Below are 20,300 nucleotides of genomic sequence, written 5' to 3'. Positions count from 1 at the left end.
ATTGAGTTTATAAGAATTTAGGGTAAAGATTTTAAAATCTAATATATAATCAAAACAGAAAACAAAACATATTGAAAAATATTTGAAAACATGCTTAACATTTACTATTTAATCTTGTTTTACCATCAGTATGCAGTGATAAAGTCTGGCACTTTTCAATCCGTATTTGTACTATATCAGCGAAATTTCTTGAAGCCATATTGGCCCGATGTATTTAATTGTTAAAAAGCAAACAACGAGCATAGGCGCCTGTTCAAACTAAATACTTCATGATCGAAAGTTAATTGAAAAAGCCTTACAGAAGGTGCAAATATCGATTATACGAAGATTGACGTACCCTTTTTATTCATAATTCTATTGAAGAATAAAATCGTTTAATTTAATTTTGTGTAATGTGGTTGTTATAAGTGTATTACGAAAATAATCATCTGGAAACTAAAAATACGATCTACAGTGAAAATTCTTAAAATGGCAGCAAAGGCAAAGGACAAAGAGGTAAAAAGAACTTACTAATTATTCTGTTTTTTGCTAGTACGTCGACTAACGTATAGTCATAGAATTGGTGTCGTCGTCTGCATTGTCGTCTGCATCGTCGTCGCAAAGACAGTAAACATGAATCAGAACTTAAAAAAGTTCAATAAATTAATATAGAAATTAACTTGCATATGTTGCCAGCAACATGTGTAGCCAGGCCGGTAACTCTGGGATTAATAACTGCTTGAGTTATGCTCCTTATTGGACTGAAGGCATATGTTTGCGAAGTTCGGCATTGCAAACAATCGAAGTTGTATGTGTAAACCTTCTTTTCGATGGTCAGAATGTTCGTACGTAGATAATTTAATTGGTAATAGAAAGTATCTCTCATACTCTTATATGATATATTCTATTTATTTTTGTTACCACAGTCGCAGAAACCCAGTTTGACTGAAGAACAAATAGCAGGTATTTTCTAAATGACATTTAATAAACATGTACGGAACTTCCACTTAACAGAATTAATTTGATAAATTGAACAGAGTGCTCGTAACGTCATAACGGTATATATATATATATATATATATATATATATATATATATATATATATATATATATATATATATATAGCTAAGTAAGCGGTAAGGTGTCCGTCTCGCACGCGAGATATCCTGGATTTTAGCCCCCAACATGGGCACGTCTTTTTTTTTTCTTATAACGAAAGAACGCGTTTATTGTCAAACTTTCTACAAAAGAAACGGATTTGTAGGTTGACATCAGCTTCAAGCTGTCTTTATAGTCCAGTTAAAATAAATTAGTATCACACATTAACTTTAAATTTAGAGTTCAAGTTGGCGTTCAGCGTGTTCGACAAGGACGGTGATGGGACGATCGAGGCTACGGAGCTTGCCGATGTTCTCCGAAACATGGGACAGAATCTTACGGACGCCGACCTGGAAGAGATGATAAACGAAGTGGACGAAGATGGTGCTTGTTATCATTTACAATACAATCATGTTGAGATGAAGAAAATTATAAGTTACCGTTATTACTTTGTTTGAACACGCATCGAACGCCTTTATCCAGTTAACAAATAAAGGGCCGATTGTTCAGAACTTTGTTTCAGTTAACAGCGTTGTTAAGGACGTCGTTGTTGACTTTTGAAGGTTAAATATGCTATGATGTGCTCATATATTTAATTAAAACAAGTACAGCTAAATAATTGTCCGAAATCTCATTAAAAATACTACAGGGCATAAGTGTATCCGTGAATACTCCGTAGCAATACCAATTTTGAAAGTAAGCGACGACGACGTTAGCAACGTTGTTTACATCAGCAAAGTTCTGAACAATCGGCCCGAGATAAAGCTATTCTAAATTACTTATGGTGGTCAAACCCTTCCATTTTTTTTGTGTTCGTACGTATATTGTGTTTGCACCCATGCTGTGACGTTCATATTTCAGGGAACGGCGAGATAGACTTTGACGAGTTCCTCACGATGATGGAGAACAAGATGCAGTATAAGGAGGATGAGGACGAGGTCCTAGAGGCATTTAAGGTGGGTGGAAGCGTTAAAAGATTATGCGCTATTGTGTACATTAAAGTGAGCCGAAGCGTACATTTAAGGTGAGCCAAAGCGTACATACCACAAGTGGGCATAAGGGATTTATTTAAGGTGGGCATAAGCGTACATATAAGGTGGGCATAAGCGTACATTAAGGTTATACGAAGCGTACATTAAAGGTGAGCATAAGCTTTCATTTCTTACGATAATGGAGAATAATATGGAATAAAAGGTGGATGAAGATGAGGTCATAGAGGCATTTTTGGTGCGTATATTTCAGGTGAGAAGAAACGTTTATTTAAGATAAGCGGAATAGTACATTTAATGTGAGCGGCAGCGTCCATTTAAAGTGTTAAAGCTTTAGCGGAAACGGTACCGTACATTTAATATGAGCGAAACCGTGAATTAAAGTTTGAGCATATACCGTTCATTTAATATGAACGAAACCGTGTATTAAAGTTTTGAGCATATACCGTTCATTTAATATGAACGAGAACGTCGTATATTGCTCACGGTGATAGAGAAAAAGATTCAGTACAATGATTTCATTTGCAATGACTTATAAATTCGTCTTACATCGCCATGTCCTTGAATTTGATTGAAAATGTTTAAAGGTGGTTGTTCTGATATCCGGTTACTCCTTCTTACCATAACGTTCACTAGAGACTTGTCTTTATAACAATAATAGTAATTATAAAAATAAATTCGATTTCATTTTTTGCCTTCTGTCAAGGCGAGGGAAAGTCAACACTCCTGTGGTAGCTTCAGTTTGTAATAAAAGTATTCCCCCAGGTATTCGACAACGGAAAGGGTTACATCAGTTCTGACGATCTACGCGAGATAATGAAGACCCTTGGGGACCGGATGACTGACCAAGAAATAGATGAGATGATTTTTGAGGCTGAAGTTAAAGACGGCTTGATCAATATACAAGGTAAACCCATAGGTGGCAGTATCTGTCGGGGATGGGGAAATTATAGGTGGCAGTTTCTGTCGGGGATGAGGAAATTAAAGGTGGCAGTATCTGTCTGGGATGGGGAAATTATAGGTGGCAGTATCTGTCGGGGATGGGGAAATTATAGGTGGCAGAATCGGTCAGGGATGGGGAAATTATAGGTGGCAGAATCGGTCAGGGATGGGAAAATTATAAGTGGCAGTATCGGTCAGGGATGGGGAATAATAGGTGGCACTATCGGTCAGGGATGGGGAAATTATAGGTGGCAGTATCGGTCAGGGATGGGGAAATTATAGGTGGCAGTATTGGTTAGGAATGGGGAAATTATAGGTGGCAGAATCGTGAATACACGCTCATGTAGAGGCAAAAGTGCATACACGCTCATGTAAAGGCAATATAGTGCATACACGCTCATGTAGAGGCTATAGTGCATATACGCTCATGTAAAGGCAATAGTGCATACACGCTCATGTAAAGGTTATAACTTATAATGCATACACGCTCATGTAAAGGTTATAACTTATAATGCATACACGCTCATGTAAACATCATGTAAAGGCAATGGTGAATACACGCTCATTTCAAAGCAATAGTGCATACACGCTCATGTAAAGACAATGGTGCATACACGTTCATGTAAAAGCAATAGTGCATTCACGCTCATGTAAAGGCAATGGTGAATACACGCTCATTTCAAAGCAATAATGCATACACGCTCATGTTAAGGCAATAGTGCATACACGCTCATGTAGAGGCTATAGTGCATACACGCTCATGTTAAGGCAATAGTGCATACACGCTCATGTAAAGGCAGTAGTGCATACACGCTCATGTAAAGGTTATAACTTATAATGCATACACGCTCATGTAAACATCATGTAAAGGCAATGGTGAAAACACGCTCATTTCAAAGCAATAGTGCATACACGCTCATGTAAAGACAATGGTGCATACACGCTCATGTCACTGAGAGGCAATAGTGCATACACGCTCATGTAAAGACAATGGTGAATACACGCTCAATTCAAAGCAATAATGCATACACGCTCATGTAAAGACAATGGTGCATACACGCTCATGTCACTGAGAGGCAATAGTGCATACACGCTCATGTAAAGGCAATGGTGAATACACGCTCAATTCAAACCAATAGTGCATACACGCTCATGTAAAGACAATGGTGCATACACGCTCATGTCACTGAGAGGCAATAGTGCATACAGGCTCATGTAAAGACAATGGTGCATACACGCTCATGTCACTGAGAGGCAATAGTGCATACACGCTCATGTGAAGGCAATGGTGAATACACGCTCAATTCAAAGCAATAGTGCATACACGCTCATGTAAAGACAATGGTGCATACACGCTCATGTCACTGAGAGGCAATAGTGCATACACGCTCATGTAAAGGCAATGGTGAATACACGCTCAATTCAAAGCAATAGTGCATACACGCTCATGTAAAGGCAATGGTACATACACGCTCATGTCACTGAGAGGCAATAGTGCATAGACGCTCATGTAGAGGCTATAGTGCATATACGCTCATGTAAAGGCAATAGTGCATACACGCTCATGTAAAGGTTATAACTTATAATGCATACACGCTCATGTAAAGGTTATAACTTATAATGCATACACGCTCATGTAAACATCATGTAAAGGCAATGGTGAATACACGCTCATTTCAAAGCAATAGTGCATACACGCTCATGTAAAGACAATGGTGCATACACGCTCATGTAAAAGCAATAGTGCATTCACGCTCATGTAAAGGCAATGGTGAATACACGCTCATTTCAAAGCAATAATGCATACACGCTCATGTTAAGGCAATAGTGCATACACGCTCATGTAGAGGCAACAGTGCATACACGCTCATGTAAAGGCAAAAGTGCAAACACGCTCATGTAAAGGCAATAGTGCATACACGCTCATGTAAAGGCAGTAGTGCTTTCACGCTCATGTAAAGACAAAAGTGCATACACGCTCATGTTAAGGCAATAGTGCATTCTCGGTCAATAGTGCATACTCGCTTTTGTAGAAACAATAAGGCATACACGCTTATGTAGAGACAATAAGGCATACACGCTTATGTAGAAACAATAAAGCATACACGATTATGTAGAGACAATAAGGCAAACACGCTCGTGTAGAAACAATAGTGCATACACGCTCGTATAGAAACAATAGTGCATATAAACGCTCGTGTAGAAACAATAAGGCATACACGCTTATGTAGAAACAATAAAGCATACACGCTTATGTAGAGACAATAAGGCATACACGCTCGTGTAGAAACAATAGTGCATACACGCTCGTGTAGAAACAAAAGTGCATATACACGCTCGTGTAGAAACAATAAGACATACACGCTCATGTAGAAACAATAAAGCATACACGCTTATATGAGACAATAAGGCATACACGCTCATGTAGAAACAATAAGGCATACACGCTTATGTAGAAACAATAAAGCATAGACGCTTTTGTAGAAACAATAAGGCATACACGATTATGTAGAGACAATAAGGCATACACGCTCATGTAGAAACAATAAGGCATACACGCTTATGTAGAAACAATAAAGCATACACGCTTTTGTAGAAACAATAAGGCATACACGCTTATGTAGAGACAATAAGGCATACACGCTTATGTAGAAACAATAGTGCATATACACGCTCGTGTGGAAACAATAAAGCATACACGCTTATGTAGAAACAATAAAGCATACACGCTTATGTAGAAACAATAAGGCATACACGCTTATGTAGAGACAATAAGGCATACACGCTTATGTAGAAACAATAAAGCATACACGCTTATGTAGAGGCAATAAGGCATACACGCTTGTGTAGAAACAATAGTGCATACACGCTCGTGTAGAAGCAATAGTGCATATACACGCTCGTGAAGAAACAATAAGGCATACACGCTCGTGTTGAAACAATAAGGCATACATGCTCGTGTAGAAACAATAAGGCGTACACGCTTATGTAGAGACAATAAGGCATACACGCTCATGTAAAGGATTTACAAGTATTAAACCTCAAACGATACCTTTCACCATGTTGCGTACCCCCATGGCAAAAACAAAATTCAAAATGAATTCCGAAAAAAGGGCGAATCTTTTGGTGTGTGCATCGGATTACGCTCTGTTCTTTCCCTGAAACTTTATTTTCCGAGATTGCCAACCATATTAAGTTCGTTTCAACCTATGACGTTCCATTTTGGTCTTTAGTTGTCTTAAGTCATCAGTAGTGCCGAAATAGAGGCAATGACCAGTACACCTTTAACTATTTTTGAGACGAACCTTTGTATTAAGAGGCGCAAGTCTAAATTAATATGAAACGTGCTGCTCTAAATATAGAGGTGCAGTTGCATTTTTGAGGTGTACCGGTTTATTGATCTTCATGGTATGGGTATGGATTTCGTGTTTGCATTTTTGTGTGGGCCAATGACAATCGAGCATTTTTCAAGTGTTCTGTTCATGAAAGGGACTAGACACCAGATGATACAATTGCAAGAAAAAAAGTTGTCATAAACTTACATAAAATTGATATCGTTGTGTACAACGCATTCAATATTACTTACTGATGTATCACATCGCTTACGACACATGTATCTTTCGCAGTTTTTGCGAATTTTCCTTTCGAAATTTACTGCATTTTCTACCATATAAATACCAGTTAATTTAAAAATAGCGTCGGCATATATATAATATCTGTACTAATCACGTGACATGCTAAATATACACACTATATACTGGGAAACCGTTGTTATGCGCTATTTTCAAACAGATAATCGACAAAATATTCTTTTAATTATGTTAAATGATGTATTTTCGGCCTCACACTAGCTCGTTACTGTTTACAATTCTAGGCTTTTCTTGTGGAACTAATGTGTTGTTTTTTTGCCGATTTTGGAACCATCTGGTATATATAGTCCATGTTAGTTTACATTGACCAATTCTAACGAATGCACCAAAAAACATTTTCATAGAGTATGTTTCAGTGAGTCTTTTTTCAACCAAGGCTTACTTTTTAAACAAGTGTCAGTAGTAGAAAGGTAGCAAATACTTGATGTGTGAATTTTTGTGTGGGCCAATGACAATCAAGGACCTTTCAAATTTTCTGTTCATTAATTTTACGATGATCGATTTGCTTCAACAAATACCAAGTCCAATTTTGACGACCTATAGTTACAGAAAAAAGAGCGAACTACCTCAGCCTACTATTTTCTGTAGATCGCCAAATTTGAACTCTACCATAAACATAGAGATGCACCTCTGATTTATGTGTTGCAACTAGCAGAAGTAAACTGTCGACCAAAGCGGTACGTCTGTGTAAAATTAGTCTTGACTCTGAAAATAAAAAATACAACTTTTATATTAACTGCTTATCACGTCATGGGACATATAATACAACTAGTAATCAGTATTTATTGACGATATTTCAACATCCCAGCAAACATGACCATATCGGACCGATGTCGGCTGAATATCGGCATATCGGCCAGTGTTTGCCGATATCGGCCCGACATCGGCCAGATATGGGCATATTGACTGAAACATTGTATTTGTAATACTACTATATGATTTTAATTCGAATGTTTAAACATTATAACATAAACAATAGCTTTTGTTTTTTTATGGACAAAAAACATTTTATAAATATCGCGATATCGGTCCGATATTGGCCCGATGTATACTCTGTATTGCTTCAAGGGAGAGCAATGCATATGCTGCAACTTTCACTAGCAGTTCATTCCCCTGGCGATTAATAAATATTTAAATTCATTATCATTAAATAATAAAACCAATTTAAGTTTATATGGTTATTTTTAATTAATTATGTAATTAATAAATTCAGTTCATGTTTATTTGATTTTTATCTACGAAATTATTTTGTTTTATATTCACTGCGGTATTTGTGCCATTTCAAAAAGATGATGCAAGTCAAATCAAACTTTTGGTATTTATCAATGGTAAGTAATCTTTGAATCGTTGTTGAACGTATGAATATAAGGAATTATTATAGTACTATTCTGTTAATCTATTGTTTTATTCTCAAAAGTGATATAAATACTTTTATTTCGAGTAAATATGTTGAAAAGGAATTCGTGTAACATATGTTCGTGACTAGTTCTCTTTGTAAGTTTGTTGTTTTATAAGTTTGATTAAAATCTACATTTAGGTAGCATGTACACACAAAAGCAAAGTATTACATTGATGATTTGGTTGGGTTTGAACGATTAATTTATCTGCTTCCATTGTAGACAAATTTAAAAAGAACATTTTGTTATCAATTATGAATCATAATTGAGACATTGTAATTTACAGTATCGTATATTGTGGAAAGATCGATCAAAGTTGCAGAGAGCGAACAACAGCAAATCGAGACACTGAAATAGAGGAATAAAGGCAATCATAGGGGAGGTATGTCTTTACGTCCCAATTGTAATGCACCAGTCAATTGTAACCACGCCCCCCCCCCCCAACCCCCAGGTCTATGGAATAGCCGGGACTTTTGACTTTCGGTCCAGCCAACCCTGGGTAAAATCCCCGCCCTGCTGTGACGAACTGATGGTTAAACCTCGGTCAAATGCCCCCACACCCCAGAGACTCTATATAAAGCCCAATCCCCGCTAAATTTGGCGCTATGACAAAACCACCGCAGTCACCCGGCCCTTTTCCCCGGCTATCCCCGGTATATCCCCGGATCTGGGGGGGGGGGGGGGGCGTGGATACGATTGACTAGTGCATTACCATTTATATTTAACGTGTTCATATTCATAATATGTTAGTTACAATCAGTCTGTCAGGATGCATATGTATATTTTTTGTGAAGCAAGTTAATTTATGATACATCTGTTAATGAATTAAGATCGAAAGTACTGATAAAAAGCAGGTGATTTAGGGTATTTGACTATTTCACACTTAAGAAAAGCAGGTTGACTATACCAACCTTTAAATTTACCTAAAGGGGAGAATGATCAGGATAACCGACTAATGCATTTGTAACTGTAACAAAATGTGATGCATTTCAGAGGAAGCGTGTTTAATCAGATAAGGATGAATAAATGTCAGTGACAACACCACCAAGGCATTCGAAGGTGACAGTGGCTATGGCAGGACTGTTCTGCAGGCATCACAACAGTTACTATAAGATCCCCAAACAGTTGCACCATCTCTACAGGTATATACCGCAATTAACCTTTGTTTCAAGCACAGTTCAATATATAATCCCCCCAGAAATATGCGAAGGGATGTAGGCAAATTTTATACAAACACACAATTTTTTTTTTCACATTTAACAAAAACCCAATTAAAATTAAGAATACCAACTTCCTTGAAAATTCATTATGTAAATACCCATATCCTGGAAAAGACCTATCTCGTCTATGTATTAACAGTACATGCAATTATTCCAGAGGGTGTCGTGAAATTCCGTCGTTTCTCACAACAGAGGTGCGAGCGAAAAATGCCGCCTGGATGAAGACAGCATCGGACAGAGATGGTGGGAGGGAAATGAGGCAGACGCAAATATCTGAGTGCATCCTTGGAACACCGGGATGAAAAAACAAAACAATATTATGTTAAAAACGCTTAATGTTTAATGCAGTAGCGTTACCTTAAGTATTGTTCAAGTCTTATTTTGTTTGTTTGATTATTTATACAGTAACAGCCTGTGTGTATTATGGCATGTTTTTGTATTTTAACTTGAACATTTTGATAAACTGTTCAGGGGTATTATCCACATTCTGTGATAATTCAATTGTTTAAATATTTATAGCAATGATAATAATAATAATAAAAATTTAAAAGATGAAATAGCTTATTTTATTATGTAGTAATTTGTGAGTATATAATATGCATGTAGGTTTACGGTTGATTTTCTCTGCATTATTAATTTTTCTCTCAGAAGATAAACCAAGACAAAATCTTGTGTTTTAACTATCTTGTTCTGTTGTCATTGAGCATGACAATCCATCTGTATAAGAATAGGGACGAAATAGGAAGGACATCGGCATCATGTTGGCTAAATGTCGGCTATTAAAAATATGCCGACATCGGCCCGATGTCGAGCCGTGTTGCACATCCGACATCGGCCCGATGTAAATGCCGATGTCGGGCCGATGAAGTGTTCCATATCGGCCCGACGTCGGGCCGATATAAAATGTTTGCTGGGATATTATCAAAGCTAAAAATCCATGTCATAATATGTTAAAATATCGTCGATAAATCATGATTAATAGTTGTATTTTGTCCCATGACGTGATAAGCAGCCCATCAAAAGTTGTATTTTTTATTTTCAAGGTCAAGACTGATTTTTCCCAGCTGAGGCCACAGACAACTATTTAAAGTAAGCCAGGGGCAGCTGTTGGGATCTGCATAATACTTTCAAGTCTCTGTGGTTGGGACTCCCACTCAGATTACCCTAGATGATCCATATGGCGAGAGTGGCTCAATATTTATGATTTTTTTGTTAACATGCACCCATATTTTCTATGTTGATTATATTGATTTCAGACTTTGTCTCTGTTATCTGCCGGTGAACTGCCTTTTGAAGAAAAACGACCAGTGACTTCCCTGTTTTATGTTGAAGTAAGTGTATAGTATGTATAGCGTGTCAACGGTGTGGTCATTGTTTTACGGTTCATCAATTACTGTCTTATTCTGTCTTATATATATCACGCAAAATGCAATCGTTCTTCGGAAAACGCTTTTTATATTTCACAGAGTGAATCGCAACATACAATACATGTACTCGTTTATTAACATATAAATATACACAAAGGGTGAGTGTAAAATCCCTCTCTATTTGCAGTGGCACGACCATGACTGTCTTCATTGGCTCAGTAAAGTGGGAATTATCTTCATAAAACTATGACTGAATGATAGCTTAACATTTAAATAAAAAAACAGTCTGGTAAAAATGCCTACTCCAGTGGTGAAAAAGAAGAGCCGGTCCAATGTTTCGTGAGTCGGTTAGACCACTGCTTACAAAGAATTTATAATGATTGTTCTTAGCGCAGATTAATTTATTTCATTGTCGTTCTATTGCTATGAATAAAGATATTTGTTTTATATTTTTTGAAATTAACACAGGTTTTATTAGCCAGTCTTTATAAAAATGCAACAGTACCGGTCATGTCAAGAAAGACATGTCAATGTAAGACACCGCCGGCTTCTAGAAATCACAGATTCAATGTAAGACACCGCCGGCTTCTAAAAATCACAGATTCAATGTGAGATACTGTCGGCTTCTAGAAAGCACAGACTCAATGTATGACACTGTCGGCTTCTAGAAATCACAGATTCAATGTAAGACACTGTCGGCTTCTAGAAAGAACATATTCAATGTAAGACACTGTCGGCTTCTAGAAAGCACAGATTCAATGTATGCCACTGCCGGCTTCTAGAAATCACAGATTCAATGTAAGACACTGTCGGCTTCTAGAAAGAACATATTCAATGTAAGACACTGTCGGCTTCTAGAAAGCACAGATTCAATGTATGCCACTGCCGGCTTCTAGAAAGCACAGATTCAATGTATGCCACTACCGGCTTCTAGAAAGCACAGATTCAATGTATGCCACTAACGGCTTCTAGAAAGAACATATTCAATGTAAGACACTGTTGGTTCTAGAAGCACAGATTCAATGTATGACACTGCCGGCTTCTAGAAAAAACAGACTCAATGTATGACACTGTCGGCTTCTAGAAAGAACAGACTCAATATATGACACTGTCGGCTTCAAGAAAGCACAGTCTCAATGTATGACACTGTCGGCTTCTAGAAAGCACAGACTCAATGTATGACACTGTCGGCTTCTAGAAAGCACAGACTCAATGTTTGACACTGTCGGCTTCTAGAAAGAACACTGACTCAATATATGACATTGTCGGCTTCTAGAAAAAACGGACTCAATGTATGCCACTACCGGCTTCCGGAAATCACAGACTCAATGTAAGACACTGTCGGCTTCTAGAAATCACAGACTCAATGTAAGACACTGTCGGCTTCTAGAAATCACAGACTCAATGTATGCCACTGCCGGCTTCAAGAAAGCACAGATTCAATGTATGCCACTGCCGGCTTCTAGAAAGCACAGATTCAATGTATGCCACTACCGGCTTCTAGAAAGCACAGATTCAATGTATGCCACTGCCGGCTTCTAGAAAGAACATATTCAATGTAAGACCCTGTCGGCTTCTGGAAAGCACATATTCAATGTATGCCACTGCCGGCTTCTAGAAAGCACAGATTCAATGTATGCCACTGCCGGCTTCTTGAAAGCACAGATTCAATGTATGCCACTGTCGGCTTCTATAAAGCACAGATTCAATGTATGCCACTAACGGCCTCTAGAAAAAACATATTCAATGTAAGACACTGCCGGCTTCTAGAAAGCACAGTTTCAATGTATGCCACTGCCGGCTTCTAGAAAGCACAGATTCAATGTATGCCACTGCCGGCTTCTAGAAAACACAGATTCAATGTATGCCACTACCGGCTTCTAGAAAGCACAGATTCAATGTATGCCACTACCGGCTCCCAGAAAGCACAGATTCAATGTATGCCACTGCCGGCTTCTAGAAAAAACATATTTAATGTAAGACACTGTTGGCTCTAGAAAGCACAGATTTAATGTATGACACTGCCGGCTTCTAGAAAAAACAGACTCAATGTATGACACTGTCGACTTCTAGAAAAAACAGACTCAATATATGACACTGTCGGCTCCAAGAAAGCACAGACTCAATGTATGACACTGCCGGCTTCTAGAAAGCACAGACTCAATGTATGACACTGTCGGCTTCTAGAAAGCACAGACTCAATGTATGACACTGTCGGCTTCTAGAAAGCACAGACTCAATATATGACATTGTCGGTTTCTAGAAAGAACACAGACTCAATATACGACATTGTCGGTTTCTAGAAAGAACAGACTCAGTGTATGACACTGTCGGCTTCTAGAGATCACAGACTCAATGTATGACACTGTCTGTTTCTAGAAACCTCAGACTCAATGTATGACATTGTCGGCTTCTAGAAAGCTCAGACTCAATGTATGACACTGTCGGCTTCTAGAAAGCACAGTCTCAATATATGACACTGTCGGCTTCTAGAAAGCACAGGCTCAATGTACATATGACACTGTCGGCTTCTAGAAAGCACAGACTCAATGTATGACACTGTCAGCTTCTAGAAAGCACAGATTCAATGTATGTCACTGCCGGCTTCTGGAAGAACTGACTCAATGTATGACACTGTCGGCCTCTAGCCGGCTTCTAGAAAGCACAGATTCAATGAATGACACTGCCGGCTTCTAGAAAGCACAGATTCAATGTATGCCACTGCCGGCTTCTAGAAAGCACAGACTCAATGTATGACACTGCCGGCTTCTAGAAAGCACAGACTCAATGTATGACACTGTCGGCTTCAATAAAGCACAGACTCAATGTATGACACTGTCGGCTTCTAGAAAGCACAGACTCAATGTATGACACTGTCGGCTTCTAGAAAGCACAGACTCAATGTATGACACTGCCGGCTTCTAGAAAGCACAGACTCAATGTATGACACTGCCGGCTTCTAGAAAGCACAGACTCAATGTATGACACTGCCGTCTTCTAGAAATCACAGACTCAATGTATGACACTGCCGTCTTCTAGAAATCACAGACTCAATGTATGACACTGCCGGCTTCTAGAAAGAACAGACTCAATGTATGACACTGCCGGCTTCTAGGAAAAAACAGACTCAATGTATGACACTGTCGGCTTCTAGAAAGAACAGACTCAATAAATGACACTGTCGGCTTCAAGAAAGCTCAGACTCAATGTATGAAACTGCCGGCTTCTAGAAAGCACAGACTCAATGTATGACACTGCCAGCTTCTAGAAATAACACAGACTCAATGTATGACACTGCCGTCTTCTAGAAATCACAGACTCAATATATGACCTTGCCATCTTCTAGAAATCACAGACTCAATGTATGACACTGTCGGCTTCTAGAAAGAACAGACTCAATGTATGAAACTGCCGGCTTCTAGGAAAAAACAGACTCAATGTATGACACTGTCGGCTTCTAGAAAGAACAGATTCAATAAATGACACTGTCGGCTTCAAGAAAGCACAGACTCAATGTATGACACTGTCGGCTTCTAGAAAGCACAGTCTCAATATATGACACTGTCGGCTTCTAGAAAGCACAGGCTCAATGTACATATGACACTGTCGGCTTCTAGAAAGCACAGACTCAATGTATGACACTGTCGGCTTCTAGAAAGAACAGAACAGACTCAATGTATGACACTGCCGGCTTCTAGAAAGCACAGACTCAATGTATGACACTGTCGTTTTCTAGAAAGAACAGAACAGACTCAATGTATGAAACTGCCGGCTTCTATAAAGAACAGACTCAATGTATGACACTGTCGGCCTCTAGCCGGTTTCTAGTAAGCACAGATTCAATGTATGCCACTGCCGTCTTCTAGAAAGCACAGACTCAATGTATGACACTGTCGACTTCTATAAAGCACAGACTCAATGTATGAAACTGTCGGCTTCTAGAAAGCACAGACTCAATATATGACATTGTCGGTTTCTAGAAAGAACACAGACTCAATATACGACATTGTCGGTTTCTAGAAAGAACAGACTCAGTGTATGACACTGTCGGCTTCTAAAGATCACAGACTCAATGTATGACACTGTCTGTTTCTAGAAACCTCAGACTCAATGTATGACATTGTCGGCTTCTAGAAAGCTCAGACTCAATGTATGACACTGTCGGCTTCTAGAAAGCACACTCTCAATATATGACACTCTCGGCTTCTAGAAAGCACAGGCTTAATGTACATATGACACTGTCGGCTTCTAGAAAGCACAGACTCAATGTATGACACTGTCGGCCTCTAGAAATCACAGACTCAATGTATGACACTGCCGGCTTCTAGAAAGCACATACTTAATGTATGACACTGCCGTCTTCTAGAAATCGCAGACTCAATGTATGAAATTGCCGGCTTCTAGAAAGCACAGACTTAATGTATGACACTGCCGGCTTCTAGAAAGAACAGACTCAATGTATGAAACTGCCGGCTTCTAGAAAGAACAGACTCAATGTATGACACTGCCGGCTTCTATGAAAAAAACAGACTCAATGTATGACACTGTCGGCTTCTAGAAAGAACAGACTCAATAAATGACACTGTCGGCTTCAAGAAAGCACAGACTCAATGTATGACACTGTCGGCTTCTAGAAAGCACAGACTCAATGTATGACACTGTCGGCTTCTAGAAAGCACAGACTCAATGTATGACACTATCGGCTTCTAGAAAGAACAGAACAGACTCAATGTATGACACTGTCGGCTTCTAGAAAGCACAGACTCAATGTTTGACACTATCGGCTTCTAGAAAGCACAGACTCAATGTATGACACTGCCGGCTTCTAGAAAGCACAGACTCAATGTATGACACTGTCGGCTTCTAGAAAGCACAGACTCAATGTATGACACTGTCGGCTTCTAGAAAGAACAGACTCAATGTATGACACTGTCGGCTTCTAGAAAGCACAGACTCAATGTTTGACACTGTCGGCTTCTAGAAAGAACACAGACTCAATGTATGACACTGTCGGCCTCTAGCCGGCTTCTAGAAAGCACAGATTCAATATATGCCACTACCGGCTTCCAGAAATCACAGACTCAATGTAAGACACTGTCGGCTTCTAGAAATCACAGACTCAATGTAAGACACTGTCGGCTTCTAGAAATCACAGACTCAATGTATGCCACTGCCGGCTTCAAGAAAGCACAGATTCAATATATGACACTGTCGGCTTCTAGAAAACACAGACTCAATGTATGACACTGCCGTCTTCTAGAAAGAACACAGACTCAATGTATGACACTGCTGTCTTCTAGAAATCACAGACTCAATGTATGACACTGTCGTCTTCTAGAAATCACAGACCAATGTATGAAACTGCCGTCATCTAGAAAAAACAGACTCAATGTATGACACTGTCGGCTTCTATGAAAAAACAGACTCAATGTATGACACTGTCGGCTTCTAGAAAGAACAGACTCAATAAATGACACTGTCGGCTTCAAGAAAGCACAGACTCAATGTATGACACTGTCGGCTTCTAGAAAGCAAAGGTTCAATGTATGACACTGTCGGCTTCTTGAAAGCACAGACTCAATGTATGACACTGTCGGCTTCTAGAAAGCACAGACTCAATATATGACATTGTCGGTTTCTAGAAAGAACAGACTCAATATATGACACTGTCGGCCTCTAGCCGGCTCAAGAAAGCACAGACTCAATGTATGACACTGCCGTCTTCTAGAAAGCACAGACTCAATGTATGACACTGTCGGCTTCTAGAAAGCACAGACTCGATGTATGACACTGTCGGCTTCTAGAAAGCACAGACTCAATATATGACATTGTCGGTTTCTAGAAAGAACACAGATTCAATATACGACATTGTCGGTTTCTAGAAAGAACAGACTCAGTGTATGACACTGTCGGCTTCTAGAGATCACAGACTCAATGTATGACACTGTCTGTTTCTAGAAACCTCAGACTCAATGTATGACATTGTCGGCTTCTAGAAAGCTCAGACTCAATGTATGACACTGTCGGCTTCTAAAAAGCACAGTCTCAATATATGACACTGTCGGCTTCTAGAAAGCACAGACTCAATGTACATATGACACTGTCGGCTTCTAGAAAGCACAGACTCAATGTATGACACTGTCAGCTTCTAGAAAGCACAGATTCAATGTATGTCACTGCCGGCTTCTGGAAGAACTGACTCAATGTATGACACTGTCGGACTCTAGCAGGCTTCTAGAAAGCACAGATTCAATGAATGACACTGCCGGCTTCTAGAAAGCACAGATTCAATGTATGCCACTGCCGGCTTCTAGAAAGCACAGACTCAATGTATGACACTGCCGGCATCTAGAAAGCACAGACTCAATGTATGACACTGTCGGCTTCAATAAAGCACAGACTCAATATATGACACTGTCGGCTTCTAGAAAGCATAGACTCAATGTATGACACTGTCGGCTTCTAGAAAGCACAGACTCAATGTATGACACTGACGGCTTCTAGAAAGCACAGACTCAATGTATGACACTGCCAGCTTCTAGAAAGAACACAGACTCAATGTATGACACTGCCGTCTTCTAGAAATCACAGACTCAATGTATGACACTGCCGTCTTCTAGAAATCACAGACTCAATGTATGACACTGCCGGCTTCTAGAAAGAACAGACTCAATATATGACACTGACGGCTTCTATGAAAAAACAGACTCAATGTATGACACTGTCGGCTTCTAGAAAGAACAGACTCAATAAATGACACTGTCGGCTTCAAGAAAGCTCAGACTCAATGTATGACACTGTCGGCTTCTAGAAAGCAAAGATTCAATGTATGACACTGTCGGCTTCTTGAAAGCACAGACTCAATGTATGACACTGTCGGCTTCTAGAAAGCACAGACTCAATATATGACATTGTCGGTTTCTAGAAAGAACACAGACTCAATATACGACATTGTCGGTTTCTAGAAAGAACAGACTCAGTGTATGACACTGTCGGCTTCTAGAGATCACAGACTCAATGTATGACACTGTCTGTTTCTAGAAAACTCAGACTCAATGTATGAAATTGTCGGCTTCTAGAAACCTCAGACTCAATGTATGACACTGCCGGCTTCTAGAAAGCACAGTCTCAATATATGACACTGTCGGCTTCTAGAAAGCACAGGCTCAATGTACATATGACACTGTCGGCTTCTAGAAAGCACAGACTCAATGTATGACACTGTCAGCTTCTAGAAAGCACAGATTCAATGTATGTCACTGCCGGCTTCTAGAAAGAACAGACTCAATGTATGACACTGTCGGCCTCTAGCCGGCTTCTAGAAAGCACAGATTCAATGAATGACACTGCCGGCTTCTAGAAAGCACAGATTCAATGTATGCCACTGCCGGCTTCTAGAAAGCACAGACTCAATGTATGACACTGCCGGCTTCTAGAAAGCACAGACTCAATGTATTTCACTGTCGGCTTCAATAAAGCACAGACTCAATGTATGACACTGTCAGCTTCTAGAAAGCACAGACTCAATGTATGACACTGTCGGCTTCTAGAAAGCACAGACTCAATGTATGACACTGTCGGCTTCTAGAAAGAACATATTCAATGTATGACACTGTCGGCTTCTAGAAAGAACACAGACTCAATGTATGCCACTGCCGGCTTCTAGAAAGCACAGATTCAATGTATGCCACTACCGGCTTCTAGAAAGCACAGATTCAATGTATGCCACTAACGGCTTCTAGAAAGAACATATTCAATGTAAGACACTGTTGGTTCTAGAAGCACAGATTCAATGTATGACACTGCCGGCTTCTAGAAAAAACAGACTCAATGTATGACACTGTCGGCTTCTAGAAAGAACAGACTCAATATATGACACTGTCGGCTTCAAGAAAGCACAGTCTCAATGTATGACACTGTCGGCTTCTAGAAAGCACAGACTCAATGTATGACACTGTCGGCTTCTAGAAAGCACAGACTCAATGTTTGACACTGTCGGCTTCTAGAAAGAACACTGACTCAATATATGACATTGTCGGCTTCTAGAAAAAACGGACTCAATGTATGCCACTACCGGCTTCCGGAAATCACAGACTCAATGTAAGACACTGTCGGCTTCTAGAAATCACAGACTCAATGTAAGACACTGTCGGCTTCTAGAAATCACAGACTCAATGTATGCCACTGCCGGCTTCAAGAAAGCACAGATTCAATGTATGCCACTGCCGGCTTATAGAAAGCACAGATTCAATGTATGCCACTACCGGCTTCTAGAAAGCACAGATTCAATGTATGCCACTGCCGGCTTCTAGAAAGAACATATTCAATGTAAGACCCTGTCGGCTTCTGGAAAGCACATATTCAATGTATGCCACTGCCGGCTTCTAGAAAGCACAGATTCAATGTATGCCACTGCCGGCTTCTTGAAAGCACAGATTCAATGTATGCCACTGTCGGCTTCTATAAAGCACAGATTCAATGTATGCCACTAACGGCCTCTAGAAAAAACATATTCAATGTAAGACACTGCCGGCTTCTAGAAAGCACAGTTTCAATGTATGCCACTGCCGGCTTCTAGAAAGCACAGATTCAATGTATGCCACTGCCGGCTTCTAGAAAACACAGATTCAATGTATGCCACTACCGGCTTCTAGAAAGCACAGATTCAATGTATGCCACTACCGGCTCCCAGAAAGCACAGATTCAATGTATGCCACTGCCGGCTTCTAGAAAAAACATATTTAATGTAAGACACTGTTGGCTCTAGAAAGCACAGATTTAATGTATGACACTGCCGGCTTCTAGAAAAAACAGACTCAATGTATGACACTGTCGACTTCTAGAAAAAACAGACTCAATATATGACACTGTCGGCTTCAAGAAAGCACAGACTCAATGTATGACACTGCCGTCTTCTAGAAAGCACAGACTCAATGTATGACACTGTCGGCTTCTAGAAAGCACAGACTCAATGTATGACACTGTCGGCTTCTAGAAAGCACAGACTCAATATATGACATTGTCGGTTTCTAGAAAGAACACAGACTCAATATACGACATTGTCGGTTTCTAGAAAGAACAGACTCAGTGTATGACACTGTCGGCTTCTAGAGATCACAGACTCAATGTATGAAACTGTCTGTTTCTAGAAACCTCAGACTCAATGTATGACATTGTCGGCTTCTAGAAAGCTCAGACTCAATGTATGACACTGTCGGCTTCTAGAAAGCACAGTCTCAATATATGACACTGTCGGCTTCTAGAAAGCACAGGCTCAATGTACATATGACACTGTCGGCTTCTAGAAAGCACAGACTCAATGTATGACACTGTCAGCTTCTAGAAAGCACAGATTCAATGTATGTCACTGCCGGCTTCTGGAAGAACTGACTCAATGTATGACACTGTCGGCCTCTAGCCGGCTTCTAGAAAGCACAGATTCAATGAATGACACTGCCGGCTTCTAGAAAGCACAGATTCAATGTATGCCACTGCCGGCTTCTAGAAAGCACAGACTCAATGTATGACACTGCCGGCTTCTAGAAAGCACAGACTCAATGTATGACACTGTCGGCTTCTAGAAAGCACAGACTCAATGTATGACACTGTCGGCTTCTAGAAAGCACAGACTCAATGTATGACACTGTCGGCTTCTAG

At 39.8% G+C, this 20,300-nt stretch overlaps 1 protein-coding gene and 1 long non-coding RNA gene across 2 annotated transcripts; both read left to right on the top strand.

Annotated features, from left to right (window-relative positions):
* Positions 1-468: 468 nt before the first annotated feature.
* LOC128208632 (calmodulin-A-like) lies at positions 469-11,029 on the top strand. Its single transcript, XM_052912180.1, has 7 exons — positions 469-495; positions 906-942; positions 1,319-1,462; positions 1,940-2,034; positions 2,833-2,974; positions 10,533-10,607; positions 10,831-11,029. Exons 1-6 carry the CDS (start codon positions 469-471, stop codon positions 10,556-10,558), a joined length of 471 nt encoding a protein of 156 aa, XP_052768140.1. The 3' UTR covers positions 10,559-10,607; positions 10,831-11,029.
* Positions 8,222-9,604, top strand: LOC128207162 (uncharacterized). The gene is made up of 3 exons (XR_008256660.1): positions 8,222-8,438; positions 9,050-9,198; positions 9,434-9,604. It is a non-coding gene; the product is annotated as an uncharacterized LOC128207162 (long non-coding RNA).
* Positions 11,030-20,300: the final 9,271 nt, after the last annotated feature.

Source organism: Mya arenaria, chromosome 11 (genome assembly GCF_026914265.1).
Source record: "Mya arenaria isolate MELC-2E11 chromosome 11, ASM2691426v1".
In the NCBI taxonomy this organism is placed as follows: domain Eukaryota; kingdom Metazoa; phylum Mollusca; class Bivalvia; order Myida; family Myidae; genus Mya; species Mya arenaria.
This window is presented reverse-complemented; position numbering and strand designations above follow the sequence as displayed.

Coding starts and splice junctions, on each gene's coding strand:
- LOC128208632 (XM_052912180.1), top strand. CDS start 469: ATGGCAGCAAAGGCAAAGGACAAAGAG. Junction 1,463..1,939: donor AAACGAAGTGGACGAAGATG/GTGCTTGTTATC, acceptor TTCATATTTCAG/GGAACGGCGAGATAGACTTT. Junction 2,035..2,832: donor AGGTCCTAGAGGCATTTAAG/GTGGGTGGAAGC, acceptor GTATTCCCCCAG/GTATTCGACAACGGAAAGGG.